The 24,837-nt window shown below is 47.0% G+C and overlaps 2 protein-coding genes and 1 non-coding gene across 6 annotated transcripts; 2 read left to right on the top strand and 1 right to left on the bottom strand.

Moving 5' to 3' along the window:
* Positions 1-216: 216 nt before the first annotated feature.
* RPL32 (ribosomal protein L32) lies at positions 217-2,439 on the top strand. Its single transcript, XM_049826326.1, has 4 exons — positions 217-346; positions 1,075-1,175; positions 1,417-1,598; positions 2,257-2,439. Exons 2-4 carry the CDS (start codon positions 1,080-1,082, stop codon positions 2,384-2,386), a joined length of 408 nt encoding a protein of 135 aa, XP_049682283.1. The 5' UTR covers positions 217-346; positions 1,075-1,079; the 3' UTR covers positions 2,387-2,439.
* On the top strand, positions 867-1,005 carry LOC126049989 (small nucleolar RNA SNORA7). The gene has a single exon (XR_007509355.1). It is a non-coding gene; the product is annotated as a small nucleolar RNA SNORA7 (small nucleolar RNA).
* Positions 2,440-2,501: 62 nt separating the features above from the next.
* On the bottom strand, positions 2,502-24,688 carry LOC126049622 (cullin-associated NEDD8-dissociated protein 1-like). 4 transcript variants are annotated; one of them, XM_049826319.1, is made up of 15 exons: positions 24,498-24,688; positions 21,704-21,847; positions 17,734-17,888; positions 15,842-15,965; positions 14,936-15,192; positions 14,209-14,314; positions 13,374-13,522; positions 10,959-11,251; positions 9,472-9,613; positions 6,715-8,220; positions 6,241-6,336; positions 5,458-5,627; positions 5,180-5,344; positions 4,362-4,469; positions 2,502-4,141 (listed from the first exon to the last, which is right to left on the bottom strand). In XM_049826319.1, the coding sequence occupies exons 1-15, from the start codon at positions 24,563-24,565 to the stop codon at positions 3,914-3,916; spliced, it is 3,711 nt and encodes a 1,236-aa protein (XP_049682276.1). In that variant the 5' UTR covers positions 24,566-24,688; the 3' UTR covers positions 2,502-3,913. The 4 variants fall into 4 exon arrangements, with proteins under 4 accessions (XP_049682276.1, XP_049682277.1, XP_049682278.1 ...); XM_049826320.1 differs by lacking the exon at positions 24,498-24,688 and adding an exon at positions 23,480-23,726; XM_049826321.1 differs by lacking the exon at positions 24,498-24,688 and adding an exon at positions 20,973-21,044 and having other exon boundaries at positions 21,704-21,801.
* Positions 24,689-24,837: the final 149 nt, after the last annotated feature.

Raw genomic sequence — 24,837 nt, 5'->3', positions numbered from 1 at the left:
GCCAGGGGGCGCCCGCCCGCCCAGCGGCACTGGCGGAAGCGGCGCCCGCCCGGGCACAGCCTGGAGAAAGTGACGCCGGGCAGGTCCTGGCAGCTTAGTACCGGCGCACGTGTTCGGGGCGGGAAGCACCGATCCGTTGTCTCGGGGCGTCCCCGCCGGACAGAGCTCGCCCTGTGCCACGTCCCGGCGGCGGCCCGATGCCCCGCGAGAGGCCGGGGCCCGCTCTGCGCAGCCGCGCCGCCGCACTGACCTGGCAGGACCGCCCGCGTATCCCATAAGCCCCTGCGCGCGGCACCGCCTCTTTCTCTCGGCGGGGCCTGCGGCGGGAGGCGCCATCCCGCACCCGGTGAGTCCCCATCCGCCCCCATCTGCCCCCCGGGGGCCGCTGGCCCGGTACGGCCGCCCCCCCGCGGGCGCGCCTCCCCCCCCCTTCCCTCCGCCGCCCGTTTTCCCCCGGGGCGCGGGGAGCCGCAGGGCCGATGCCTCGGCGGCGGCCTCTCGGGGCGCTTCGTTCCCCGGGCCTCGGCCGCGCTCGGGGTGCCGGCGTGCGGTCGGAGGAGGGAGAGTGCGAGCCAAAGTCGTCGCTTGTAGCGTTGTCGCTACGAGGGGGGGGGCTGCGCCGCCGGAGGGGGTGCTGGCCGTGACCGGAGAGGCAGCTGCGGCCGGATCCGCCGGAGGTTCGCGTCAGGCGAGTCTCGGTCGCTTCTGATCTCGGAGGAAAGAACTGGCAGCGCTTTCGGTCGGTCCGTCCGTCTGCGCGGGCTTTGTGGAGCTGGGAGGGCTCCGAGATCGTTAGGGCAGGAGAATAACGGGCGGGGAACGTAGTGCCTGCGAAGGCGGCCGTGGAAGCTGTCTGGGCCAGGCATGACCTCCCAGGATCGCATCTGGAGAGCTTTCAGTGCTCTTCCAGCTTCGGAGGCGGGAGGGAGAGACACTGCAGATGAATACCCATTCCCTCGCTAGCCTCCAGAGTGGCCAGCGAGTGGAAGATAGTCTGCTACATGTGCTGTAAGTAGAGTAACGCATCGCTTTTGCGTCGGATTTCCCCTCTCATACTGCTTCTCTTTCTCTTAGGCACCATGCCTGCCCTCAGACCTCTCGTGAAACCTAAAATCGTCAAGAAGAGGACCAAGAAGTTCATCCGCCATCAGTCCGATCGCTATGTCAAGATCAAGGTAAAAAGTCACTGGAAGTTCTTTAGAAAATGAATTCTGGGACAGTTGGGCGGCGTTGTTTTTAAGGCTGATGGTGAATGGAAGCATAAAGGGCCAGTGCTGAAACAGCGGGCCGTGCTGTAACAGCCTGGCACGGTGGATCTTCTTGGAGCTCGGTTTTGGCTAGAGCTGTTACCTTGAGGTGGGCGTTTTCAGACTGATCTTGTTTTGTAACTATTAAATATTTTCTGCGTTTCTTCAGCGCAACTGGCGTAAACCGAGAGGTATTGATAACAGAGTTCGCCGGCGGTTCAAGGGTCAGATCCTGATGCCCAACATTGGCTATGGCAGCAATAAGAAGACAAAGCACATGCTGCCCACGGGGTTCAGGAAGTTCCTGGTCCACAATGTCAAGGAGCTGGAGGTGCTCATGATGAGCAACAAGTAAGTCTGCAGGACCCATGCGCTCCCTGCCTCACGCAGAGTGGGACGCTGGGGCCGTGCACTGCCCGTCCCCTAATGGCGCTGGGTCGGGAGACGGAAGGGCAGCACAGTCGGGGTGGGACATGGGTGGGAGACGTGGGAAGCTCTTGCTTTCAAGAGCACGAAGGTCGTCTTGGTTTCCTTAGTGCCGCAGTGCCGCTGGCAGGAGCGCACAGGGACTGTCCTGGGGCTGGCAAACTCACACCTTTGGCAAAAATATGACATTGTAGTGGTGGTGAATAGCACTGCACCTACATCGCTTTGGTAAAATAGCAGTCTGGACTGTGGCTTCCTATCTGTTCAGACACAAGCCTAAACCTGCTTGCAGCCTCTTCTTTCAAAACAAAGTAATAAGAGCAGTAATTAACACCATTAAAAACTACATCTTACTGACTCTTCATTTGCAAGTTAAAAAGCAGAAGGGTCGAGCTGTTGCAGAGGCGAGCTCCTGCTTCAGGCCAGAACGGGTTGGCCTTGATGAGGGGGGTGGGCAGTGCGCGGTTCAGCTCTCAGGCAGCGACGCATCTGCACACCGCCGGTGGGATGGCTCCAGAGTGCTTTGCCTTGGCTGCTGCTGGCGCCATTGGGTCGAGCCTGACGCGCAGTCTGTTTCCAACAGGTCGTACTGCGCAGAGATTGCTCACAATGTGTCTTCCAAGAACCGGAAGGTAATCGTGGAGAGAGCTGCCCAGCTCGCCATCAAGATCACCAATCCTAACGCCAGACTGCGCAGCGAGGAGAATGAATAAACCGATTTCTGCATCTGAGATGTATTTAATAATAAAGTATAAAAGCAAACTCAGGTGGATGTTTTGAATGGCCGAAGGGAAAGGTGTTGGCTTGCTGCCTGCGGGCAGCGGGGCAACTGCTGCTGCTGGGGCTCAGCAGACAGTGGTGTGGCTCTGGTGCAGCCACTGTGTGAGCCTGGCTGCCCAAGGGTGGACTCACAGGAGTGCCCGCACTCATGGTAGTGATTTGCAATGTCACTGTGATAGCTAATGAATTCAGAGGTGCGCAGAACTTCAAGTATATTTTTATTTTTTATACCACTCAAACAATGGATGTTCTTTCACGCGGCACTATAAATATTTTTCACATCAACCACTCCATCAGAAAAGGAGAAATGGAAGCTTATTACAGCTCCATGGCTACCAGAAGCGTGTCACGGTGGCCTTGTTCTCTAATTTGCTGTTGCATCTCTTAAGGCTTTTTTTCCCCTTTGCAAAGCAGGATTTGAGCACAGTGGCCACTCTAGAGTGAGGTTGCAAACCACAGAAGGGGTAGTGGGGCTGCACTCTGGCTGCTGTCTCTCTCACTTCTGTGATGTTAAAACACTGAACACCAGCTTTCCTGCCAGTGTCTGCCGCTGTTCAGTGACCAGAGCTCAGCACAGGTCAGTGCCTTTGTGGCTGATATTGCTCAACACAAACACCACGCTGCTCAAAGGGGGAAACAAGCCAGAGTTAAATGCAAAGAAAAGCTTAGTGTAAGGTTTGTTACCATAATGCAATCAAGTAATCATCTCTTCTGGAAGACGGCTGGTTGAGGTATTCTGCAGTCAAAACTGTAAAAATGGAAGCCAAGCAGGATAGCTTTGTATCACTCAAACACCGCAGAAACACTGAACTATCGGGGCCGTTCTGTGAAGTGAAGTGAGCCCCAGGCAGAAAACCTGGGGAGCCTGGGTAACAAACTACACCCTGCAGCTCCTGCTGCTCGGCCAGCATGAGTCTCCACTTCTTGAAACGGGGCCTGCGGTTGCGATGCTCATCAGTAATTGAAGAGGTGACTTTTCATTTTTAGCCATGTTATTTAGTGAAACAATATAAATATGTTCTTCAGGCAATTTGGGGTAGAAAGTGCATGTGCAGTGGTTAAAAAAAACCCAAAACTTTTCAACTATTTTTCTTTGTCCTGCAGTAAGGAAATATTTCAGAAAGTACTTTCCATTTTTCATGGAACCATGCTCAATTTCAATTGCTTTGTATGCCCCTTAAGAAGCTGCTGAAAAATTAGAATACTCGTCTTCCGACCCTCCCCACCCCCCAAGGACACATCTCCCTTATCTCACGTATCTTGTTACACCTCATCGAGGTGTCTGCTGCTTGCAAGCGCAGCTGGAACCAGCCATTTTCTCCTGTCGGTGCCCAGTGACTTGCAAGCGGCTGCTGCACTAGAGACCAGCTCGATGACATTCTCCCTTGGCCCGTCTGCAGCGTCTCCAGTTAATGCATTGTGAGGGCAGGAAGGTGGTGGAGTAAACAGGCAGATTTTACTTAGCTCATGTCCATCGCCTCTGAGGTGGGTAGGGAAGCAGAATCTTTTTGAATGCTCTCAAAAAGTGATGCCATTTCAGGATTGGATCTGATCTGAGATGAAAACTCAGCCATCACTGGACTTTTCTCTACTTCAGGGATGGTCAGGAGAGCAGCTACTGCTCTCATGGCAGATCGCTTCAGTTCATCCTGCTTCTCAAACTCCTGCTTCACAGAACCAGCTTTTACCTACAAATCCAGGGCACCATTTTTAGTTGGCATTTAGGAAAGAGAGTGCAGGCACAAAGAATCAGACACGCCAGCAGAGGCGGAGATGAGCAGATGATTTTCTAGCCAGTGGAATGTGGGGAGCGGGCAGCTCAGCAGCAGTGACAGGGGTGGCTAACAGCAGAGGTGGCTTTGTGGCAGAACCCACCCTGAGTGGGTCACACTCTCTGCCTGATCTTACCTTTGTGGAGCAAGTTGCCCGGAGTGGCTCAATCAGTCGCTCGAGCCGCTGCAGCACGGCATTGGGACAGAGTGTGGACAGCCGAGCCAACATTATGAAAGTCAGCATCTACACAAAGGAGGAAAGATAAAAGGCATTGCTTCGCTGCACTCTCTGACCCCCCAGGCTTGGAGTGTCGGTCCTCTCTGCCAAAGCCCATCTGGTCGTTCTCCCTGGGGTGTCATGCTGTACCCACACAGTGGTGAGTTTCTTTGCACTTGCACAAGGGGTTTTGGGAAGAGCTTTGGTCGTACTGGAAATGGACCCACTGGCAGCCAACCTGTCCCAGGTGCGTGGTGTGCTGTAAAGGGCTGACAGCCTTTGAGAGAAACGGCAACGTTCAGCCCAGAGATTATGCTATTGCTGCACCCAGGACTCAGTGGAGGTAAATCAAGCAATGGTATGAAAAGGATGTAGTGCTTCTTATTAAGCTATGAGGCCATCAGCAATGACAATGCTGATTTTTTTTAATACAGTGTCACTGGCCCCACTAAGCAAGTGACAATCTAAGTTTAAAGGCAGAAGGAACTTATTTTAGACTTTGGTAAATTTCCTATAAACCCAGCTACACCTGGGTTGCATTTTCAAGGCTGCCACAGTCAAATTAGAGCTAGACAATGTCAGGTGAAAGTCTGCAGCAGCCACAGAGAACAGGAAATGGCATGGCAGGGGCACTTGGTGCTGTTGGGACACACCGGCTCAGTTCAAGCCCAAGCCCCCAGAGAACAAGTAACATCAGTGACGTGACCACCCTCCAGCAGTTAAGGCACAGCTTCTACCCGAATGTCATAGTGATCCTTCAGTCCATCCTCCACATGGTTCAGGTACTCATAGATATCCAGTCGGTCGAGGCAGCTCTCCAGCAATGTATACATGCATTCAAAAGCAGCTTTCCTCACGTCAAGGCCATCATCCACTGTATGCTTGAATGGCCCCATTTCTACCTTAAACAAGAAAAAAATACAGCTGTCACCTAACAGACAGGGTGACAGCTTCATCTCAGCTTAACAGGCACTGAGCCACTGCCATGCTGCACCAAGGTGAACTAATGACATACCTCCCGGATGAGTTCCTTTCTGACCTTCGTTTCATTATACAGGCTGGGGAGAACTGCGTTTAGTAAATCTCGGATTAAAGAAGGTTTGTTGTGAGCAGCAGAATTAAACATGGCTAAAGCCACACGTCGAACATTCAGGTCTGGATCCTGAAGAGTTTTTAGGAAGTCACCTGTGGGATAAGAACACACAGTCAGTCCTGCTACAGTGTTTTAGAAGTATTTTAAAAGGATATCACAGCCTGGTTACAAAAGCACCTATGGTAAAATAACTTTAGGGGCAGAAACATGACTTTCCTGCATTTGGGCATAAAAACAAACCAGATGATTCTAGCTACCTCATCCTAAAGTCAAATCATAAGCTTTGGTATTCAAGGAAGTTGGATTTTCTTTTTTTCTTACTTGGATCTCATCTGCTCAGACTTCTCTGAAACAGAAGGCCCAGTTTTATACAACAGATATGAGATGTAGGGTCCCCAGATGTAAGATCCTTTTAATGTAGGTTATATTTTCCAAGTTCCTTGTCATGAGATGCCTGAATCGTTAAGTTTAAACACTGAAGGAACTTATGCTCCCTAAAAAACTGTCACCAATAGAAAATGGCCAAGAGCAAGGCATCAGAGAATTTAACAAGGATTCAGGTGACAGTGTTGCTCTTTAATCCCAAAAGCAGAGAGATAAAAACTGGATTAGATGAGGTTCGCATAGGTGTGAAAAATCCCCAAGCTGCTAATGACACCTAACATCTCATGTTCCCAGCTCACATTGCTGTTTGTGCTAGCCTACCTATGCAGCCTTTCAGGAGAGCATCAATAGGCTGAGGCTGGTCTGCAATTGTGAATTTGATTGCAGTTACCACTGTGCTCCGGGCATGTGGAGAGCCTGTGATCAAGATGGAAAGAAAAAACACTGAAAGGTCAAGAGATAATATCACTGCTGTAACTTTGTAGTACCCATTCTGCTCTCGGTCACGTTACATGCACATTGAAGAGTTAAGAGAACAGATTTGTCTTGACAACCTCCTTGTTTAAATCCCACTCCCACACAATTTCCAAGTGCGGTCTCTGTTCCTAACACAACACCCTCCTGCCCCCTGTGCCAACCAGTGCTCTTCTGCTCCCCCGTTGCAGAGATCCCTTGTGTTTCCTTCTCGTCTCTGCAGGCTGGCTTTGCTCCCTGTTGTTCCCAGCAGAAGTTTACAAAAGGACTTTCCAGCAAAAGAAGGCATTTTCCCACTCTCACCATTTCCCTCGCCGTTACCTGACGACAGCTGTTTTTTCAGCCGAGGCAGCAGCTCAGAAGGATTCACCAAAGTCAGCTTCCCCAAGCATTCAGCCACCACATTGCGCGTCCCTTCCTCTGTGCACTCACAGTGCTTGAAAAGCAGAGCCCAAATATCCTCCACGTAAGGTTTGAGGCCGTCGGCTGGGGAGGAGCTGATGACTTCTTTCAGAGAGTGCAGCAGGAGGTACTGTCTCTTTGGCTGGCTTCCGATCTCTTTCAGCATGAAGGGAAGATACTCCTTAAGATTCCCAACACTGATGTTCCCCAACGCGTAGGAAGCAGCAGATTTCACCTCTTCGCTGGGGGAAGTGAATGCTTCCAGAATGACGGTTTTCAGCTCTCTCTGAGCACTGAGGTTTGTGGTGCGACCCATCTCTGCCAGTGAAAGGAAAGCTAGCACTTTAACAGCAGAGCTGGACTTGGGGTTTTTTACATCCTGGATAAACTGGTTCACCATCACAGGGGCTTCCTTTGGGCAGGCTGAGGAAAGGGCTGCCACACACTTTGCGACAGAGTAATATGCCTGTTTATGTAACGTCACTGATGCCCCAGCTGAACCTGAGGAGTAAATAGGCGCAGTCAGCTGCTTCATCAGCTCCGAGTAACCCATGGTGGCCGTCTTTGTCAGAACCAGAGCCTGGAAGAAGTCTATGATGGCATTCAGCGCCCCTCCTTGAAGCAAAGGTGAGTGGACAAGCTGAAAGATTTCAGCAAGAACTGAACCACTGATCTTAGAAATGCAGGATGGATAAACCTTAGCCAAAGTAGTAAGGAACATGGTAGCTACCTGGGAAACATGCATATCATTCTCAGTAATTAAAGCGGGGACCTCTGTTAGGACAGACTCTATCATGGCAGGCTTCAGGCTGTCACTGTTGTTCTTCACCAGGATGTCCAGAGCAGTCAGAGTGCTCAGTTTCAAGGCACGTTGATTCTTTCTCAAGAAGGAAGCTAGAATGGGGAAACCTTCCCCTAAAATGGGTCTCAAATCTATTTTAAGTGGAGAACTAGCAATTAACGTTAATGCTTTGACTGTTGTCAGTCTGGTGATTTCATTTTTGAGCCTCTCCAGAAATATCTTCAAGGTTGGCTGGAGATCAGTGCTTAAATGGTCTCCCAGATTGTAAATAATTTGTCCCATGCAGGAGATAGCACGCTCTTTCACCTCCTGGTCGATGTCAGCTGCCTTCAATCGCTTCAGAGTACCAGCGAAAAGGTCCTTCACATAGGGCTTGGCATCAAAAGTGCAAGATCTGTCCAAAGGCCTGATAACTTTCACAAGTTGCTGAGTAACCAGCAGAGCTTCTGAAGTGATCTTATAAAAGGGGTCTCCAATACAGGTCACAACAGGAGGTAACAGGCTTTTGATATGAGGATGAAATACCTCCGGCTGGTGGTTGCAAAGAAGAACATGAAGGAAAGACAGCGTGTCAATCCTCATGTTGGAGGAGCTGGATTTATCAGCCAAGGAGAAAACAATACCTGTGCAAAGAGACAAGAATGACTGCTGTCTTATTGCATCAAGTGGTTTTCATCACACCCTCCTCCCCCTCAAAGAAGTTTTCTTGAAGAAAGAAGAAATCTGTTTTCTTTCTTCCCTGTCCCCACCCAAAAGATACATGCCATTAGAGAGAGAGAGAGAGAGCTGCTCTCCTTGCTGTCTTTCTGCTTCCCAGTAAGCAGCAACTCAGACAGAACTGGTCTTTGTAGCCATCCTGGATGGCTGGCTACAAAACTTCTTAAAAACTTAATTCGAAAAGTCATCCTGGGCTAAGATGAGAAGGTATGGTTAGTCAAGTGTGAATAAGTATGACAAAATGGCATGAAATTAAGACTGGGAAAGTGTAGTCTCAACAACAGGCACTCCAGGCAGCAGGAATGGCCCTTCATGAGTTTTTCCTTCATTCCTCTGTCAGAAGTCTTAAAAACGAAACAAAACAAAACAAATCAAAACCAAACCAGGGGCTCTATGTTTATCTAGTTTTACAGCTTCTGTTAGTATTGTTTGGAACATAACTGTGGACCATTAAGGATGGACTGCCTTTGCAGAAAAGAAGTACTTCCAAGTCCAATTTCTGTGGCACATATTTATGTTTCCCAGAAGACTTGATGAGAAATATTTACAACAATTGCTACCCCTGAACTCATGCCTGACTCTTGGTTTGAATGCTTTTTTCCAATCTATTAATTCATAAGAGCCCCAGGGAAAATCACAGGAGCATTTTTTATATTTACTATACAGTCATGCCAAAATCCAAGACAGGACCTTAGCTTTATAAGCCTTTCAGCAGTGGGATGCTTCATGAGCCTACAGGCAGAAAGGCTCAGAGAAAAATGTGGCAGTGCAAATTAGCTAATCAGTCAGTACAAATAATTTTTTAAAATGCCTCTGCATTTTGTAAAAGAAAATGTCACTCCTGTTACTGATCTCAGCAGGCTAACAGCATAATTCCAGCTAGTTTCAAAGGAAGCTGGAATAGGCCATCCTAAAAGCACCTCTTCAGGGGACTGTGGAAGTGAACTTGATGTTCTTATCCTGGCTTTTGGTGGTAGACAGAAGCCAGAATTGATCTGGGAGCACATCAGCACAGAGCAGAACTTGATGTGTATGTCCTGATGCTGAGCACAGCGATATACAGGAATAATACTGGAACATGCAGGCAAGGAGCATATGTGTTAGGAATGGATTGAGCCAACCCTGCTCCTTCACCCGCAGACCACGGAGAAGTTTACCAGGGACAAGTGCAGGGATGTGATCTGCCAGGCAACCGGGAAGAACATTGGCCAGTTCTGTCAGGAGGCTGAAACATCCCTGTCTTGATTTGATGCTCTTTTCTTTGAGCTGTTTGTGCAAGGCCTTGACAATCTTGGGGACCTGCAGTTTGGAAAAGACAACCAGAAAGAAACACATCAGTCATCCCAGATCCCAGGGTACAGAGCTATGCTACCAAAGCAGCCTGCTCAGCTAAGCCAGAGGCACTAACAGCACAGCAAGAGAACTAACAGGAGACAGCAAGAAACTGCACCTGTTTACCAGAGAACAGACTTAGGATAGATACAAGACAGTGCATGTGAAGAAAAGATACATGAACAGAAGAGTGGGAGGGGATGTTGTTATTCTTTTCCATATTCTGCAAACAGACTCCTAAGCAGCCCTTCCTGAAGTTGGTGTTATCCCCTAACACAGAAGCTTAAAGAAACACAACAAAATGATCAGACCGGGACACAAAGCTAAAGGAGCTTAGAGTTTTATGATTCCTTCCTGGTCTGCTGTTTAAGGATCTAGCCCCATCACTATACTTAAAGTTGGACACCCTGCCAGTATTTCAGTGAAATAAAAAAAATAAAATCACAGGCCTGAGGTGCAAGTTATTTAAATAAATATCTCATACTTATAAGATGATTAATCAGTGATGTAACTACATTTTGGCATGGATTTTAAACCTCCTGCTTCAGGGACTCACCAGTCCGTAGTAGCATCAGCCAGAAAAAGCTGCTCTCACAGTCATGCTGTTCTATAACAACATGGTTATTTCCAACGTTTCTTTTGTCTTCTTCTGAAATGGCATGTGTGGATCACTGCGTTAGCAAGGATCCTGGGCTAGGCAGAGTCCTGATCAGCATGTGTGGCTAAATTATTCTGACTGTAATTACTCCAGCATATTTCTGAATTAAAGCAGTGCGTCAGAAAAATTGCTTCCACTATTGTTTGTTTGATCAGCAGTAATGTCCAGATCATGTGCAGAACCACAGCAAGCTACCCTGGAAGCCACTAGCTGTTCTCCCATGACGAACTGAGTTGCATGCTCTCTTACGCTTACTGACCAGATCCAAACCTTACTGAGCTTCCAATGGCTTACACAATTTATTCGGTAAGTTTCCTGAGCAGCAGCTGGAGTAACTGTAAGGCAACAGACTGACACTTCACCCAAAGGCTAACCTGTCTCATATGCAGTCTGCAAACACGTGTCAGAGGATAGTGGAGGTGGGCAGTGCCTCAGTGTTCCTGCACTGGCTCAGCGCTCTCTCCCCAGTAATGGCGGGAGACAAACAGTAAATGGTCATCCCTCAGGATTTGGTCCCCTGTGGTTGTGTGCCCAAGGGCTCCTTCTGCTAGCTATCTTCTCAGGCTTAACTACTAGGCATATTCATCGGTAGCATGGTACCTACTGCTCTTCATTGCTTTCTGATTTAATCCAGCCCGGCATCTTCTCACCCACCTGGTTCTGAAGCATTGTCAGGGGAACATCATCTTTGCCAGAGGCATCTGAAGCATGCAGCCAGCTCTGGATGGGCAGCGTTTGCTTCAGCAAGGAGATATAAGCGCTGAAGATGTCAGCTTTGACATTCTCCTCCCTCTCTTTGAATCTGCTTATCAAGACTGGGGAGAGGGTTTTGTAGAAGTCCTGCAGGAGATCATGCCTGCTGCTGACAATGGCCTCCAGGCACTTTGCTGCAGACCTGCGGACTTTCCAGCTGATGTCATCATCGTCACTGTACTCATCATCGCTTTCTGGAAAGAAGACAAGGGAAAACAAGGTGCACCATTATGAGAAAACTGGAGCTAGAGGATCACTTGATCCTCAGAGCTTCCCTCTCCAGCTGACCAGACAAACAGATGCCAATAAGTCACACATATCTGGGAACATGAAATTGTCCAGAATAGCCTGTCCCTGCAGACATTACTACCAGCCAGGCTGCCCTGTGTCAGATTCATCTGTTCCAAGTAAGAGCTGACAGAGAATAAACCTTAATGTTACTACCCTTACTGGCCACTTCAGCTCAGGCATCAAGGCTTTTGTTTTGAAGGGAGAATGAAGTTCCCAGATTTTAAAGCCAGAAATATGTAAATATTTGTCTTAGCAATTCCTGAATGGCACAAAACAGTGTAACAATTTACTATGTTATTGGCAGGACATTTAACATACTCTCCAGGAAGCCAGCCAGGATCTTACCCCAATCAGTATGAAAGTAAACAAAAATGCCTGTCTTCCAAGGAACTTGTTCTAACTTTTGCTCTTAGCTGCCATACTATACACAGCTATAAATAGAGACATTATGAGATGTTGTCTGTAGCTAACATTAAAGTACCCCTTCTATCTGACCAAGGCTCCACATCCACCTCAAAGTAAACATGACTCAGAAAATAAATGAAAGGCCTCTTTTGAAGACAGTATCAGATTGCTTTCACTAATGACTAAGATGTTTTTAGTGGTGGACCAAGATGTTTTTAATGGTGGCACTTTTAAGTATTCAGGACTATAGCTTTGCTCTCTTTTGCTACACAGTAGCAAAAAATAACTAACTTGTAGTAAAAATGTAATTGTGTGGCTACTAGGTTTGTAGGCTGAGTTAAGTTGCCCTGAAACTGTTACATTAAAATTTCAGGCTTTCATTTAAAATAGCAGTTAAGCATTTACCTCTTCCAGCAAAAAAAAAAAAAAAAAAGCAACCAGCCCCGCAAACGGGGGCTCAAGTGCAGAAGTACAGGCTCTTCAGCCTCTGGGTGACTGCAAAGATGAGCTTTGGCTGGCTGTTGTGCTCAGAAACAGTATGTATGTGTGGAAAACAGCCTTGCAGACAGAGAGATAAGAGGAAGCAACACAGAAACCGAGAAAAAGCTGCAGCCTGACAAAGCAGCATGGTTCTGATGCACCTGGGCAGGGGTGCTGGCTGCCACAGCCTGGAATTGCTGCTTGCTTGCCTGACCTCCCCTGTGACCAGGGCAAACAGGAGTTTGTCCAGTCTTGTAAATAAGTGAGACCACATCAAAGATTTCTGATTCCTTTTCTAACCAGAGTAAGCTACAAATGCCAGCCAGCTGCCTGGTCAAAAAAGGTAGCGCTGCATAACACCCCAGTAGATGCAGTAAGAAGGTAACAAACTGCAATTTCTAGATCTGCTTGTAAGATCTTTCTTTTCAAGAAATCCCATTTTGTCAGGACCCCATAAGGAGCCATCTCTCTCACACAAGCCTAAGCCTACTAGAGCTAAACTATGAGGACAGACAGGAATCCGTGTTACAGCTGCATTCAAACACATGGTGCCACGACCTGAAGTTTGGACAGGCCAGAAAGCAGGCAAGAACAACAGCATTCACACCTCCCCTTGAATGACCCAGGCGTATCAAGTCAACTGTTTGCAGCAGGGGTCTGAGGTCTGCCTGGCAGGCTGCAAGCAGCACCGGCACCTTTGGGAACACAAGAGAGCATTTCCAACAATCAGGATGGCAGAGCAGCTGCTCCTCAGGATTTCCACGCATTATGCCTGGGTGCTTGCTGGATGTGCTCTAAGAAACTCCTGCAGTCAGTGGGCACAGGAAAAACTGCTTCCTTGGTCTAGCTCCCGCTAGTTCAGAGTTCAAGTTTCAGTGTTTTCACTACCACCTAAGGCAGGCAGAGATCTGAGGACCTTTTCAGAAAAAAAAAAAAACCACTAACAAACTCAGAATTATTGCTGAAACTTTGCACATACAGCTATGTTATTACCATTGGTAATTTAAAATAAGCCATTTAGAAGAACTGAAAAGATTGAAGCAGATCTGGAAAGTAACGTCACAGAGAGTGAGAAAGCAGGAAGGGTAGAAACGTTAACCCAGTATTCTGCTGAGCACAGTCATCCTCACAAGTAGGCACCTTGCTCTTCATCCTCCCCATTTTCAGTTTCCATCATGTCTTCCTCTTCCTCCTCCTCATTATCATAGTTGTAGTTTGGGTCAAAGGTGATGTACTTCAAACATAACCCCATCACATTAGGGATGTGAGGGTCAATTTCCTTCGGGCACCTATCACGACAAATAAAAATCCTAATAGTTAATAAATTAAAGACTAAGCTATTTTAAATATCCAAATAATATAATTAATCTCACAAGAATCCCCAAATGCTTCACAGACTATATGAACGTTTTGTTAACATCAGCTAAACCAGAGCTGCTCCTTCCTGCTGTGCACGAAGCAAGACCACATTCCCCTGGGGAGGATGCAATGATTTCTATAGGGGGAAAAAAATAAATGAATTGCCTTCACCACCTAGCTGAATCTTCCCTTCATGGGAGAAAACCTCAGCAGCTCTGTTGGGCTCCTTTTCCAAGACAAGCAGTAAATGTCTGATTAAACAACAGGAGAGCTGCAGCTCAGCAGCTCTTCTGCCTGAGCCCCCTTCCTGCCTCCCACTCCCTCCACGCACCCTGAGCGAGGCAGTTCCCTCTTGCTGAGGAATCCTCCAAGGACAAGGAAAACTCCCACTCCTGCAAAACCAATACAGAAACACACTCTCACATGTTGAGGTAAAATAGCTCATAACTCAAGCCCAACTCTGCATGTGAAGAAGAGATTTCATTTGTGAACCATCCTTCCCAACAGGAATGCATGTAGGAAGGTACTCAACCCTTGATGCCAAACATATAAATATTTACACCAGGAGGATGCTGATGCACAGGATGGTGCAGAATTGTTTCTCAAGGGCACACACCTTCTCACGAAAGACTCAAAGGCCTGAAAGCAGTACTCTCTCAGCTCGTCATCTTCCACGTTACAGTACTGAACAATCAGAGGAATTATCTTCTCCAGATGTTCTCCTGGGAAAGATAAAGCAAGCAGCAGTGAAAAATCATTCCAGCCTTCACTCACCCAAGCAGCTAACAACTCAGCCACCTGCCACTTCCTTCGTGTGCCTGGCAAAGCATTCCTCCCCTGGACCACATGGGCAAGGAGCCAGCAGCCCACCAAAGACCAGCCTTGCAGAGATTTTCAGCAGACAACCCCTGCTCCCTGTCTTCAGCCCCTTGTTGGCATTTCAGTCATGGAAAGAGCTGTGATTATAGAGATCTTCTAGGACCTAATCTCAGCTCTGGCAGATGTTTTAGACAAGTAATACAATACGCTGCCCTCCATTTCTCCTCTCATTTAAAGTGGGGTGAATCCACTGACCTAATTCACAGAGGTGTTAATTCAAGACGAGGGAAGTGCTGCAAGACCTTGAGATGATACCACTACAGAAGGGCAGCCAGAGAGTTACTCTGGTGTCCCCTCCCTTCCAAGTGGAGATCAGAGAGTCAGGTCAGGACCACAGAGGGAATAGCAAAGCACAAGCCACTAACACATTAGGAACAGAGCAAGCACACTTCTTTTACCACTAAAAGGAGCTGCTCTAAAATGCATGCACGTTTCCCAGCGCCATTTCAAGCTACTCATCCTACCTATGCGGTGTCCAGCCTGCCTACTGATGCCAGCGACACACTGAATGTACGTCCTGGTAGTAGAAGTAGACTCATTCTTCTTCAGCTCAGCAAGCAGATGCTCTGTGAGCTCTGAGAAGATGTTTCCGCTGCAGGTCAAGACAAGATGACCCAAGGCAATGATGGCCCTTTTACGTACTGCCAGCCTGGGGCTTGTCAGCTGCGGTAGGAGGCAGTTCAGGATGGAGGAATGGAAAGAGTAGAGTGTTCCCCCTAGTCTGCAAACAGAACAAGGCAGAAACTGAAAGTCAAAGCCTCAGAGAAAAAGCCCTCTTGCCAGCAAAAAATGTAAAAATCCTTCAGCTATGAAGACTTCACACATGTTGTAGGGAGTGAGAGGAAAAGGGTGGGTTTGGCATTTTGGTCTGAACACTAACTTGTTCTGTAAAACACAGGGAGAATTTGTTTGTTTCTATCATGGAGGAGTTTGATTTTGACTGTGTCCTTCTGGATGACCTGGAGGTTTGTCAATAATTTCCTGCATGCAGCTGACATATGACACTGTCACTCTGACTTATGTTACAAAAGAAAGAGGCAGCCAGGAAAAAAAAATATGTGTGATCAGCTCACAGGGCTAAAATAGACTTCCCTGCTTGGCTCTCTCTCTCTCTCCATTTGTTTGAAACTCAGCCTCTGCGGGATCCATCACCAATGTTACTGCTATTCCCAAGCACAGAAAGGCTCAGCATGTCATCTCTCATCCCTGCTGGGGAATCTGCTCTGCTGAGATATTCCCCAGTGGCAGCCAACCCAAATCCTTTATTTTTAAGTCCTTGTAGTAGGATTAGGGAAATACAGAAATCAAAAGCAAACACATACATGCAGCCCCCTGCTGGACATAGCTATCAGAAGGAAATCCTTTGGTACCTGCTCAGCATATCTGACAGGATGTCAAGGGCCTCCAGCTGCACAGATACATCCTCCTGCTTGCCAATGGCTCCTGTCAGCTGGGCTGTGATCTTTTTGCACACATTTGCTGTCATGGTGGAGCCTGCAAGAGAGATATTTTTCCCCACTGTCAGTTAAAAAGAAGTCTTTTTACTGCTAAGAACCATTCAATCCCTCCTACATTAAAAAAAAGAAATCGCCACTGGGAGACCTAACCAGAAGAGCAGACAACTAGCTTTTGTCTGGGATGGTGGCTATACACTGCAAACAGTGAAGTATCTCCTCCTGGAGTATGATGCTTTAACTATGTGTAAGAAGCTTCTCTCCTCGTAGAGTGTCTTTTACCCTAAAATGCTCTGGCTGTCTCGCAGGCAGCTCCCAAGCCCATGCAATGCAGGGAGTAGAACTGTGTGGGAAGTTTCTGGCATGTTTTTTTCCCATTTTTCCCTTGAAAATGTTCAGTTTCAACAAATTAAGGTTTTCTCGATAGGAAGAGCAGTCCTGACAGAAACTGTTTCTCAGCTCCATAATGAAATTTAAGGATAGAACTAGATAAATCTGTCTCAAAATAATATATAACCCAGGTTCAAGAACACGTTGAGATTACAACTGCAGTCTAGAACCTCAATCTCCTACAGTCCAGAACAATGTCTAGATACCAGTTTAGTCTTCATGCTGGGCTGTGCCTGTCCCAACACTGATTTTTGTTGTGGGTTTTTTCCCAGTTGGTTCAGTGCAAAGTATAAGCAGCTTCAAATTCCACAAAACTTTAAAAGGAAGGGACAATTGCTTCCCATGCCATTCTGAACAGCCTCCATGATGCAATGGAGACAAAGCAGAAGTGGAACATCCTAGGAGCATCATTAACTGCTGTACAACACTGAGAAAGGAGCCTGCTTCAGGCACACACTGTTTCTTGGGCTATTATTTCAAACCTTCCCTTTGCTCCAGACAGCACCACAGCAACAGCAACCACATGGAGTGGGGCTTAGGGTGAAGAAAGCACAGGGGTAGATGTCCAACCTCTCCATTTTGCAGCAAACCCACACTGCTTTTGCTGCCTTCTGCCCACGCAGTGTCAATCCCAACCCTTAAGGAGATGACTTATCTGTTGCTACCCTAAAACAGCTTCAGTTGATGTGATGTATGCTAAATAAAGAATTCTGAAAGGATGGCTCGCAAGAGCTTAAGATTTTACAGAAATTGAGAGAGGCGTTCAGCAAGTATTTGCATACTAATTCTAGCTCTCCTCCCAACCTAAAATCCAGCAGCCTGGCAGCACTGCCACAGCCGCCTGCCATGAAGGCACAACAGATACATGAGATGGCTGCAGAGGAAACTTAAGTCTCTGGGAGCCTCAGGTATCTCCTGAATAGCTGCTGCATTTTGGGGTTACATAGTTCCCAAAGCAGGAGAAGCAGCCAGGGTAGCTGTGGCAGTCAGAAGACACAGTCCAGCCAGGCTGCAAACAGGAGGTGGTGCAGTGCTTGCACTGCTGAGATCGCAGAGGGTAGTGGCATTGCTGACGTGGCGACCAACAGCATTGCCAGACTGCCCGAACAGCAGTATCTTGGCACACACTGAATGCTTTAAGATTGCTGTGAACAGCAGTGGATTACTCCAAGAAGTCAGATGCAGTTTCAGACTTAAGTATCCTCAGAGTGACCAGCTCAATTTCTCATTTCAGCCCATCTTTAATCACATTGGTGTCTCAGCTTCTACTATGTCTCCTCCTTATTTCATTACTTGTCCTCTAGCAGGTAAATAAGAAATCTATAACTTTTAGGCTCTGAACTACACATTTTCTTCTGTGTGCCAAAGGCTGTGATTCCCTATTGCCTCAGTCTGACAAACAGGGACAGACATTTTACCTGTAGAAGCTGGTGGCAGTTCAGAGATGACTGTTTTCAGTCCAATGCTGGAGATATCCCGCAGCTGTTCCTTGTCTGATAACATGTTTGTACACAGTGTATCCACAATGGTTTCCACTTGGTACTCCTTCACTTTGCCAACCAGAGGGCCCAGGCTGTGGAAGGAGAAGCCAGTCAGAATGAAGAGGAAGAGGGATGCCTTCCACCATCAAAAGGGATGCTCAGGCTCCTCAAAGGCAGCTCAGCCTCAAGTGCAAATACTACCAAACATCAGTATCGAGTACCGAAATCCTGCAGCACATGTTGTGTCCCCAGATTTATGTACCCTGCATTGTTGCCTCAGTTAACTCTATATCAGACTTCAGTGGATTTTAGATCAAATTTGTAGGAGGACATTTCACATCAACTACTGCAAACATGAGGCCAGTTAAGATCTTACTGGAAGGAGCAGCTCAGAAATTACGAGGTGATGAACTTCAATCAAAGCAACCATGTTACCATTAGCTACCTATTGCCCTCTGCCATCTGTGTGAAAACCTCTACTTGAGCCAAGGCTCAAAATTACAAAAGAGGGAAGGCTGTTCCCTTTCCCCTGCACTTTATTTTAACTATTATTATTAGAAAAACTTTCTGTTAACAACCTGTGTTTCCTACTGGTAAGTTTGTATTCAAATTTGTGCATAGAGCGTTTGTCAGCATTTGTTTGCAACTATTTATTTTTGTATCTTTACAAGGTCACTAGCTAAAATGTAAAGTATTAACTGTATTTCAGCAAGTCACATATTATGGCTTTCCTTCCCTAACCATCTGCACTTAACTCTTTGAATTAAGCTAATAAATTCAAAATGCATTTGTTTCCCGTGAATATTCTGTATCCCTTACTAAGAAACTGCTGTTTCACAGACAGCAAATCTGGTTGCTAGAATTTTCATGAGAAGCAAACACTGATGAGTGGAAACATCATACTGCATAGAAAATTCCATCTTCTTGTTTTAGTGAACATCCACAGAAAATTCTTTGAGCCCAGTTTCAGTCCTAACAACACGTCACTCTTCTACAAGTTGAGGAGAGCTTGCCCACGGCTCCATGACCCACCAGTGGCGGAGATCCATGCCCAAGCCCCTGTGGCTACACCACCTCTTTCTCTCCCACTGAACAGTCTGCCCAGGTGAAGAACTGGGGCCCTAGCTTGCAGATTAACACCACCAGGTAATTCTTCATGCCCAAATCTAGAAATTACTTTGGAAGAATTTGGGCCTGAACGGAGACTCCTGACAGATGCTACAGGTACTTTTCTATTTCCCTGAGTTGATACCACCTTGCAGAGAAGCAGCTACTTGCTGTAGCAGCGATGTGGCTGTGCTCCAATTTCTGTGCCAGGTACAAAATGTTAGTCACTGCTTCCTTGTTCCCTTTCTTGTGTGGACTAGTCAAAACTGAACGATTTGAACCGAATAATATAGATCTTTTTCCTTTTGGTTCAAAAACCAATATGAGAATTGAACAGCTCCCTGTGATTCATGTGCAGCACAACTATTTTTCTAAACAGGGTTCTAGAGTTTTAAAAATACCATCATGCTGCTGTTCCAGAGCAAAAATATATTTAAATAACCAGTTCCTGAAGGTTTCACAGTTCTTTTTTTCCCCTCTCTCAGCAGGCTGTCCACATAGCCAGGTGAAAACAGAAAATGGAGCGAAGGAAAGGACTAATCTGCCTCTCTGGAGCTTTGTTTTTTCTTTTTTCCACATGTTATACAGAAAAGAGGGACTAGAGCTTTTGGCTCTGTATGCTGCATAATGCTAGGGCATAGCCACTGATCCCTGGGGACTATCGTCAGTGCTACATGTCCATACAGCTCAAAAGGAAGGCTACTAGTTCCCGATGGAGTACAAAAAGAGACAGAGACACATGTAGGGCTTTCAGCATACTCTTTTTTCACTGACATTTACACACAGGAGAGGTTCTGCTCCTGACAGTCAGTGGTAAAAGTCCCTGACTTCAGTGGGAGCTGAACAGGACTGTCAAAACATCGGCCTTAATGATTTACATTTCCTTAAGAGCTTGTGTGAGAAGACATGGTGCTAGCACTCTAGAATGTTTATTGCTGAACACAGTTTATAAAATTATTGTACAAAAATGCATCTTCTGTCTTCTTTTTCTCTCTTCCTTTTGGCATAGCTTCAGTAATGCAAACTGTATGGAACACCTATGCACAGGTAGTTGTCTCCCTGCTGGCACACCACAATTACCCCGACAGCATGCTTAACAAACACTATAAGCACAGTGTTTCCCAGAGTACACAAAGCAAATTCACATGCAGCCTGTTCTATATAAGGCTATTCCTAAATTCAACAATGGGGACAATAATAGCTGTTTAGAGTCTGAGTAGCTACTCTGAAATACAAGAATTAGAAAAGAAATACTAAATAAGACGACTCTGTGCAAGCACAAGTAGTGTTCAATCTTACACCTCAACATGCAGAAAAGAAGCAATGGTTATCCCTATTTTACAGGCAGGGACACTGAGGCACAGAGAAGCTAAGGAACTCATTTAAATTGAAAAAAAAAAAATAAAATTCACAGATCCAGAAACAGGGCAAGTTTTTATGTAGATTTCAAATTTGTGATTTTTTTGGGTGTGAAGTGTGATTTCAGCATTCCTCTGAAGAAATAAGATCATAGTTTTAGATGATAAAATCAACTGCAAGACCTTGCAGCGGTTTCCTAACTCACTCCTGAATCCTGATATGGGCTGCACAAATCCACGCTTGGGCCTAATCCAACTCCCAGTGTCCTTCAGACCGTCACATTTCTCCTTCTTTGAGAACCTCGCCAACTGACTGGACGTGAACTGTTACAGGTACCTCCTTCAGTATGAAAAGGAAATATTACCGGTTCCATTTTGAGGCCTTCTCATGATCACATTCTGGATGAATTAGAGACTGTAGTGAGTATGGACTTGTTGCTAATGCAACCATAGATAAACAGCCAAAGAAATTTGTACTCTGTTCAGTGCTCAAAAATTTTGGTTAAAAAACAGAATAAACAAACCCAAAGCAGGCAGAGACAGGAACAGGGCCAGAAAAAGTCAGGACAATGGGAATCAAAAAGAAAGGGCCAAAGGTCACAGGGAAAGTACAGGGATAGAAGCAATATATGGTTAAAAAGAAGGGAGTATGAATAAGATCCACAGTAGGAAAAAAATAGAGGAACCCAAAGTTGTCTTTAAATGGCCCACCTTTCTGGAGCCCTGTGCGTGAACTGACACATTCAATTTCATTTCTAGAATGAACTCTCCCATTTAGACAGGCTGGGGGAAAGAGACAGGAAAGAACATGTCAACAGTAGGATCACTTCATCAGATGATTCAGTAATAAAGGAACCTTCTGCCTTTTTCATTTGGATCAAAAAAAATAATGAAACTGAAAGGTAAAGCAACAGCACAGGCTACAATTGGGAGTCAAAGCTGGGAAAAAACCCAAGTACTTTATAAACTTTAATGAAAATGCCCTCAACGAGCAGGATTAGGACCTGAAATTCAAATGCCATTTTTGAAGGGCTATACATGTTTAGTACCATCTCTGTCAAAGACAGGACCACTGGGAAATTCAGCACTGGATTTCAAAGCCCAAGAAAGGAGAGGAACTTGATGACCAAAATTTTAAACTGGGCTTCTCTCTGAAGGAATAAAATCTTAGGCATGCTACTTTTAATATGGTAAGACTCATAATATAAACACTGAGCTACTTCCAAAATCACCTATTGTTTCTACAAAGATATCTCACCCTTTCTGAGTATCAACACAGAAAGAAACTGCTGTGCCTCGCATGAGAGGGAAAGCCCCTACAAAGGAAGGTTTGAGTAAGGTGCCAATGCTGCAGGGCCAGTCTCCACTCTAACGCACTCTCTGCGGTCTGTGGCAGCTTTATTATTGCCAGGGAATATGGTGATTACGGCCAAGGCTCTTACCACTTGACAGCGAGGTTCTGTACTTCCCCATTTTTGTCCTCCAGCAATTTCAAAAGCATTTTCACAACTTTCTTCTCGCTGTCTTCATCTAGTTTTATTGAATCTTTCTGAAGTTCCATCATCAGGTCATTGGTGGCCATAAACCTGAAAGAACATACAGCAAAAGTGGATTGGCTGATATACAGACACAAATGCACTTCCTTCACATCACTCTGTACAATGAAACTTGACAATTAGTGCTTGTATGAAAACACTTCCAAAGAGTGACTTACAACCCTTTACACTCCCCCAAAAAATAAGGTACAAAGAATTATTACTATCTTACAAATGGAAAACTCAGATAGAGATAGCTGGTGAAAAGGCTTTAGCTAAGTAATCTGTGAAAATGAGAAATACATGTTTTCTCCTCTCCTTAAAATACGTAACAGGGATGGGGTAAACTAAAACTCTAAAATTGGCATCCAGCTTGCGTATTTTTTCCTCAGTTGCTAAATCAAGATGGTTAACTATGCTAGAAAAAACTCACGGTGGTTTTTTTTTTTTGCACCAATTGCCCAGCCTAGGAAAACCAGTCTAGGGTCTAAGAATGCACCTGGCTCTGTTTTCTCTGTCTTATTTAGGACTGATAGTATGATCCCACACAGGGAAAAGTCCTAGCAAGCTAAAAAATGAAAAATAAAGTCATGACTCCAGACAAACTATACCTCAGAAGTTCCCTAGGCTATATTTAGATTGCTATGAGCAAAACCAAGCAAGTATTTACCATTCCAGCAAAGAAGGAAAAACAAACTCCAGCTGACTGTTAGTCAACATAATTTTCTAACAGGGACAACGTCAAGATGGATACTGAGAAGTTCTGGAAAGTATCTATTTTCCTGGGACCAGGAAACATAAAAGGTGCTAGTATAGAAGTCTGAGGTGCTGAGAAACATAAATGTGGTTATCACATATTAGCTGCTTTCTAATGTTAGCCCCACCACAGGGATGGATGTCTAAAAGGAACTACAGAGAAGCTCTTCCCTCTTTTACCAAATGACACCTCCATTTTAAATTAGGCTCTGATGTAATTCATTCAGCATGTAAGAGCCCTCATGCACCAGGACAACATTTGTGTCTTCAATCTGCAAGCCCGTTCTTGGGTAGCAGCTAGGTACGTCTGGAACAAGGGACTGCTGTAGTGTTAGACAGCCAGCCTGATATCCAAAATGAGAAAAATAGAGGGACTCTGCCCTATAATGTTAACAACATGCAATCTATTTTTGATTCCGCAAGAGCTACTAAGCTGCACTTGCAGTTCAATGTCTGCATAGAACAAGCATGACCAATTATGGCCACAGGCTGAGCAGAGTCTTCTGCGGCAACACATCCAGCTGTCGACTCGCTACCTGCTGCCACCCTGCCCACAGGACTGCAGAAACTGGCACATGGATCCATTTATAAGAGGGAAGCCTGTGAAACCTGCTCCTATAACTGGTCGTGCAACTGAAGACAGACAACAGGCTCATGTTTGACCGTGTGCTGGGAGGAAATGGCCCTGGAATACCTCTGTAACATGACACATGCCCTGCGTTGGGCACATCTTGTTTGGAGTATTAACCGAATATTCTTTGAACAAACTGTTTGTGCAACTACTCCATCACCGACTTCTTTAAAAAGGACCTATTTTAACATCAGAAAAACATCAGCAGCCTCTGCAAAAATCGACCTACATTTAGGATATTACTAACCCCTCTCTTCTAAAAGACCTCAAAATATCAAGTCTGGCATAAACGTTACCTTCCAGGTTGATACTGAGAGAACGATATGTTCATAGGTGAAATCCTTCATACTTGTTAGATTTAACAATTTCTTACACAGCACCTTAAGCGTCAAGCCACTGGCCCCAACCCTAGAAAGATGTCATTTTCTTCTGCTGACATAAAGAGAATAAAAGAATTGTAGTCCTGTTAGGGAAGCATGTTTTCCCATTGCACAGAAATAGTTCTTAAAGCGACCTGAGCTCAGCCAGTATCTGCAGCGTCCATCACCCAGGTGACACAGCTGCTCAGACTGGCATCTCTCAGCCTTTTTAATGCACTGACCATCTAACCGTCTAGCGGAAAAACAAACTAAGAAGCATTTCAGCATTTTTGCTATGATGTTCTTCATTTGCAGAACAAGTAAGAATTTAAAGTCTAGCTGACAAGACTTTTATTCCCCCTTCCACTTTGCTCGTTCACTTCCGTTACGCAGCAATCTAGGCAAGGGAAGGGAACGTTGTTGGTTCCTCTACACTCCCCCCTCAGCCAGAAGAACACAGCTGGCTTGAAATATTGTAAATAAAACCGATTAATTCCTCTGATAAAGACACATCCTGCACGCCTGCAGTTGGATTTTACCCGCTGGCAGGGTCGGGGGCACGGTGCCTGCTCCTGACGCAGAGGGTCCCCCCGCAGCGGGAAGGGACCCCCCCAAGTGCGAAGGGACCCCCCGCAGGGGGAAGGGACCCCCCCAAGTGCGAAGGGACCCCCCCCCAGCGGGAAGGGACCCCCCCAGTGGGAAGGGACCCCCCCAAGTGCGAAGGGACCCCCCCCCCAGCGGGAAGGGACCCCCCCCAAGTGCGAAGGGACCCCCCCCAAGTGCGAAGGGACCCCCCCCCAACGGGAAGGGACCCCCCGCAGCGGGAAGGGACCCCCACAAGTGCGAAGGGACCCCCCCAGCGGGAAGCCCCCCGCCCGTGCAGCAGTCCCCGGGTGGCTGCCGCCCGCAGGGCCCGGCCCGTCCCGCGCCGCACCAGGGGCGGCGGGCCCCGCACCTGAAGTCCTTGTCGGTGGAGGTCATCTTCTCCAGCAGGCTGGAGATGTGGTAGGAGACGCTGGCCATGGTGGCGGCGCCGGGGCAGCGCGGGAAGATGGCGGCGGGCGCAGGGGCCGGGGTCGCGCCGCCGCCGCCCGTCCGCCCGTCCGCTCCCCTCAGTGCCGCCGCCGGCCAGGCGCCCCCCCGAGGCGGCGGGCCGCGACCGAGGGCAGCGGCCTCGAGGGGCCGCCGCCGGCCGGGCGCGGGCGGGGCGGGGCCCGGCGCGCAGTGACGAGCGGCCGTACGCTCCGGTGCGCGGAGGCACCGGCCCGCCGCCGGCGGAGCGAGGGCGGTGCCCG

Source organism: Accipiter gentilis, chromosome 23, assembly GCF_929443795.1.
Source record: "Accipiter gentilis chromosome 23, bAccGen1.1, whole genome shotgun sequence".
Classification (NCBI taxonomy): Eukaryota; Metazoa; Chordata; class Aves; order Accipitriformes; family Accipitridae; genus Astur; species Astur gentilis.
The sequence above is the reverse complement of the archived record's forward strand: the minus strand, read 5'-3'. Positions and strand labels throughout refer to the sequence as shown.

Excerpts from the sequence above, each read along its gene's own strand:
- RPL32 (XM_049826326.1), top strand. The coding sequence starts at position 1,080 with ATGCCTGCCCTCAGACCTCTCGTGAAACCTAAAATCGTCAAGAAGAGG. Across the intron at positions 1,176-1,416 it reads ATCGCTATGTCAAGATCAAG|CGCAACTGGCGTAAACCGAG; the intron begins GTAAAAAGTCAC and ends GCGTTTCTTCAG. Across the intron at positions 1,599-2,256 it reads GTGCTCATGATGAGCAACAA|GTCGTACTGCGCAGAGATTG; the intron begins GTAAGTCTGCAG and ends TGTTTCCAACAG.
- LOC126049622 (XM_049826319.1), bottom strand. The coding sequence starts at position 24,565 with ATGGCCAGCGTCTCCTACCACATCTCCAGCCTGCTGGAGAAGATGACC. Across the intron at positions 15,966-17,733 it reads ACTGCCACCAGCTTCTACAG|GCTCCACCATGACAGCAAAT; the intron begins GTAAAATGTCTG and ends TCTCTCTTGCAG. Across the intron at positions 6,337-6,714 it reads GAAAAAACAGCTGTCGTCAG|GCTCTCCACATGCCCGGAGC; the intron begins GTAACGGCGAGG and ends TCTTGATCACAG.